The sequence below is a fragment of the Lucilia cuprina genome, chromosome 4 (assembly GCF_022045245.1).
Source record: "Lucilia cuprina isolate Lc7/37 chromosome 4, ASM2204524v1, whole genome shotgun sequence".
NCBI lineage: Eukaryota > Metazoa > Arthropoda > Insecta > Diptera > Calliphoridae > Lucilia > Lucilia cuprina.
This window is the reverse complement of record NC_060952.1, coordinates 5976438-5979317: the sequence shown is the minus strand read 5'-3', so window position 1 is coordinate 5979317 and position 2880 is coordinate 5976438. Positions and strand designations below refer to the sequence as shown.

General features: G+C 28.0%; 3 protein-coding genes across 3 annotated transcripts in view; 1 reads left to right on the top strand and 2 right to left on the bottom strand.

The window, feature by feature from the left end:
• The window catches only part of LOC111675651 (dynein beta chain, ciliary), a 36292-nt gene that overhangs the window by 5052 nt on the left and 28360 nt on the right, over nt 1-2880 (top strand). The window lies entirely within an intron of this gene.
• The window catches only part of LOC111675688 (ankycorbin), a 187425-nt gene that overhangs the window by 157409 nt on the left and 27136 nt on the right, over nt 1-2880 (bottom strand). The window lies entirely within an intron of this gene.
• LOC124419355 lies at nt 130-1027 on the bottom strand. Its single transcript, XM_046948394.1, has one exon. The coding sequence runs from the start codon at nt 973-975 to the stop codon at nt 208-210; it is 768 nt and encodes a 255-aa protein (XP_046804350.1). The 5' UTR covers nt 976-1027; the 3' UTR covers nt 130-207.

Here is a 2880-nt window from a genome sequence, read left to right as displayed (position 1 = left end):
TATAGTCTAGTCTATAGTCTAGTCTATAGTCTAGTCTATAGTCTAGTCTATAGTCTAGTCTATAGTCTAGTCTATAGTCTAGTCTATAGTCTAGTCAAGTCTATAGTTAACATTAGATTAACAACTTTATAAAAATTAAAATTTTTTAATCGAAATCGTTTTTAATAACCAAAATAATTTTCAAAATTTCAAAAATGGAATTAACATTTAAACATTTTTCTTTGTTTTAAATTTATGCAATAGATTTCTCGTTTTACTCTTTAAAACTTTAATCCTCTTCCCTTTTACAGCCTTCGTAATTGTACCATCGATAGATGTTTTAACCGCACTATGATTACTTGCATCTTTCTTAAATTTCGATTTCTTTTTATTGGTTTTTTTCGAACTAGCAATTGGATTTTTGATAAAACTACCTTGAATCTTTTTGCTCGAATTTAAAACATTTGATGGCATTTTCTTTACATGATGATGATGATGTTTTGCAGTTGCTGCAACTTTCTGTGCTTTAAGACTTAGGTGATTAGACTTTGTAAGTCTTTTAGCATGTTTAGTACTTAATTTGGCCAGTTTTGTTTTCGATTTAATATTGTTGAGTCCAAATGCTTTAGCTGCTTCTACTATAGAATCAAAATTACCAAATATTTTCATGATACTCTTATTTACATACTGCAGATATTGCAGGGAAGAGTTACAAACATTACAGTTATTGCTGGCATTATAGTTGGTTCGTATAAGACTTTCTAGGTAGAGGAAATTTTTTGCCATATTTTCACAATGTGGACATTTGCAAATGGTTTGTTTGAAATTATTCGTAGAATTTTCCAAAGTTTCTTCGGTTTTATATAAATCCAATTTCGGTTCGATATTGGTTTTTGAGTTTTGTGGCACCGTATAGAAGGGATTTGCTGACACTTCTTCGCCCAGTCCAATCAATTTGTTGAACACTGAAATTTTGTTATTTATATTATCTCTCATATTTTTTTGGGGTTTCAATAATTTTTTTTTAATTTGTTTTTATTTTTAGAACTAATTTGATTATTAATTCAAAGAAGTTTTTTTTGTTAAATGAAAAGGCTTTGTTTACAAGGTTCTTTTGTAATTTCTTTAATATAATCCTATAGATAGCGGAATATATTATTTGCTAAAATACATTCTCTGAAGACCCCAGATATTTTCGGAACATAGATCTTCAACAATTATTTTCGAGAAGCATATGTTAAATGTTGCAACATCCTGCAATTGTAGTCTTGTTTAATCTTTTTTTTTTTAAGATAAAACAATTGTCCTGTAAGTTTACTATTCATTCACATTTTATTATGTTTTATCAACTATCTACATTGTACACACATATATCTATGTGTATGTATGTTTACTTTTCTAAGCTCTTCTCTTCTTGTCTCTGTCAACAGTTTCTCAAATGAACAGTGTGTGTTTTAGTAGTAATTCTCATGTGCATAAAAGTGGTTGTGAGTTGACAAGCGATGACGTGAAAATGTAATTGCCTTCATCAGGTTTGAACTTTCCAACAACCGCACAGAAATAGATAAATGTTCACTCATACTCATGTGACAATAAAACCGGTAGTTTTGTTTAGGACTCTAAAAGTGATAGTTTTCCGCTAAATGAGCATTTTTTGGAATATGTTTTGAAATTTATAAAGAAGGATTACAAATTACTTAATACATTCCTAGTAATCTAACGTTTTGCTCATTTCACTCCAGCTCTGTCGGGTACTTATAAATACGTGCAACTGTGAATATTTGAGTAATTATATTTGTTTTTTTATTGTATATATATACAAACATATAACAGTATTAGTAATACTCTTAATATGCGAATGTGTGTTTTTGTATATAACAGTTGTAAATCTCTAAGGAGTAGTGTGTGTATCAGCAGCCAGCAATCATTTAAATAGTATTTTATCTTTATTTCTGATTTTTTTCCCAAACATTTTCTATTTGCATGTTTTGCTCAATTAATCTTTGGTTCCATTTTCATTTCCTCTTCAATGTTCTTGTCTTTCTCTATTTTATTACTATTCGTTTCATTTTGTTTTCCAGTTTACTTTTTTGTTCTATTTCTATTTTTCATTTAATGTTTAATAGTTTCTTAAATATGGGTGGTGTTAGTGGTGTATCATCATCAACATCACATCCTCATCATGATGAGTATACCATACATTTAAATATTGTTCAAGAAAATTAAATGTTGCAAAGTTTTTTTTTTCAGTAGTTGCTCATACATTTTTACCACACAGAAAAATATCTACTTTTTCATTTATTTAACAACAATGCATTGTTACAATTGAATGACCTTTTCAACCATTTGAATGCCATTGATCTAGATTCATTTTGAAAATTTAACTATTGAAAAATTACATCTAGAAATGCATGGAAAAATACTTGGTTTAGAAATCTAAGGGTATTTTGTATATAAAATGCTAATTATTTATTTGATTTTGTGGTTAGCAAAATAAGATAAGAGGAAGTAAATTAAGTACATACACATATACATACGTAGGTAGAGTATATGTAATGGAAGGTAATTTATAAAGAAATTCTTAGAAGGAGCGAATGAGTTTGGCTTATTAGGATTTAGATTAGATTTTATTAAATTAAAAACATTTTTAAATTTTGGTAAATTGTAATTAAGGTAATGTAATCATTTCCAGCATGAGTCATGAGTTGTTAGTTTTTGGAAGAGTATCATGCCAATCAATAGAATATCTTGCAAAAGGAGCCATGAAAAAGGAAATAGGAAATAATAAATCTGATAAACTAACTAACTAACTAACTAACTAACTAACTAACTAACTAACTAACTAACTAACTAACTAACTAACTAACTAACTAACTAACTAACTAACTAACTAACTAACTA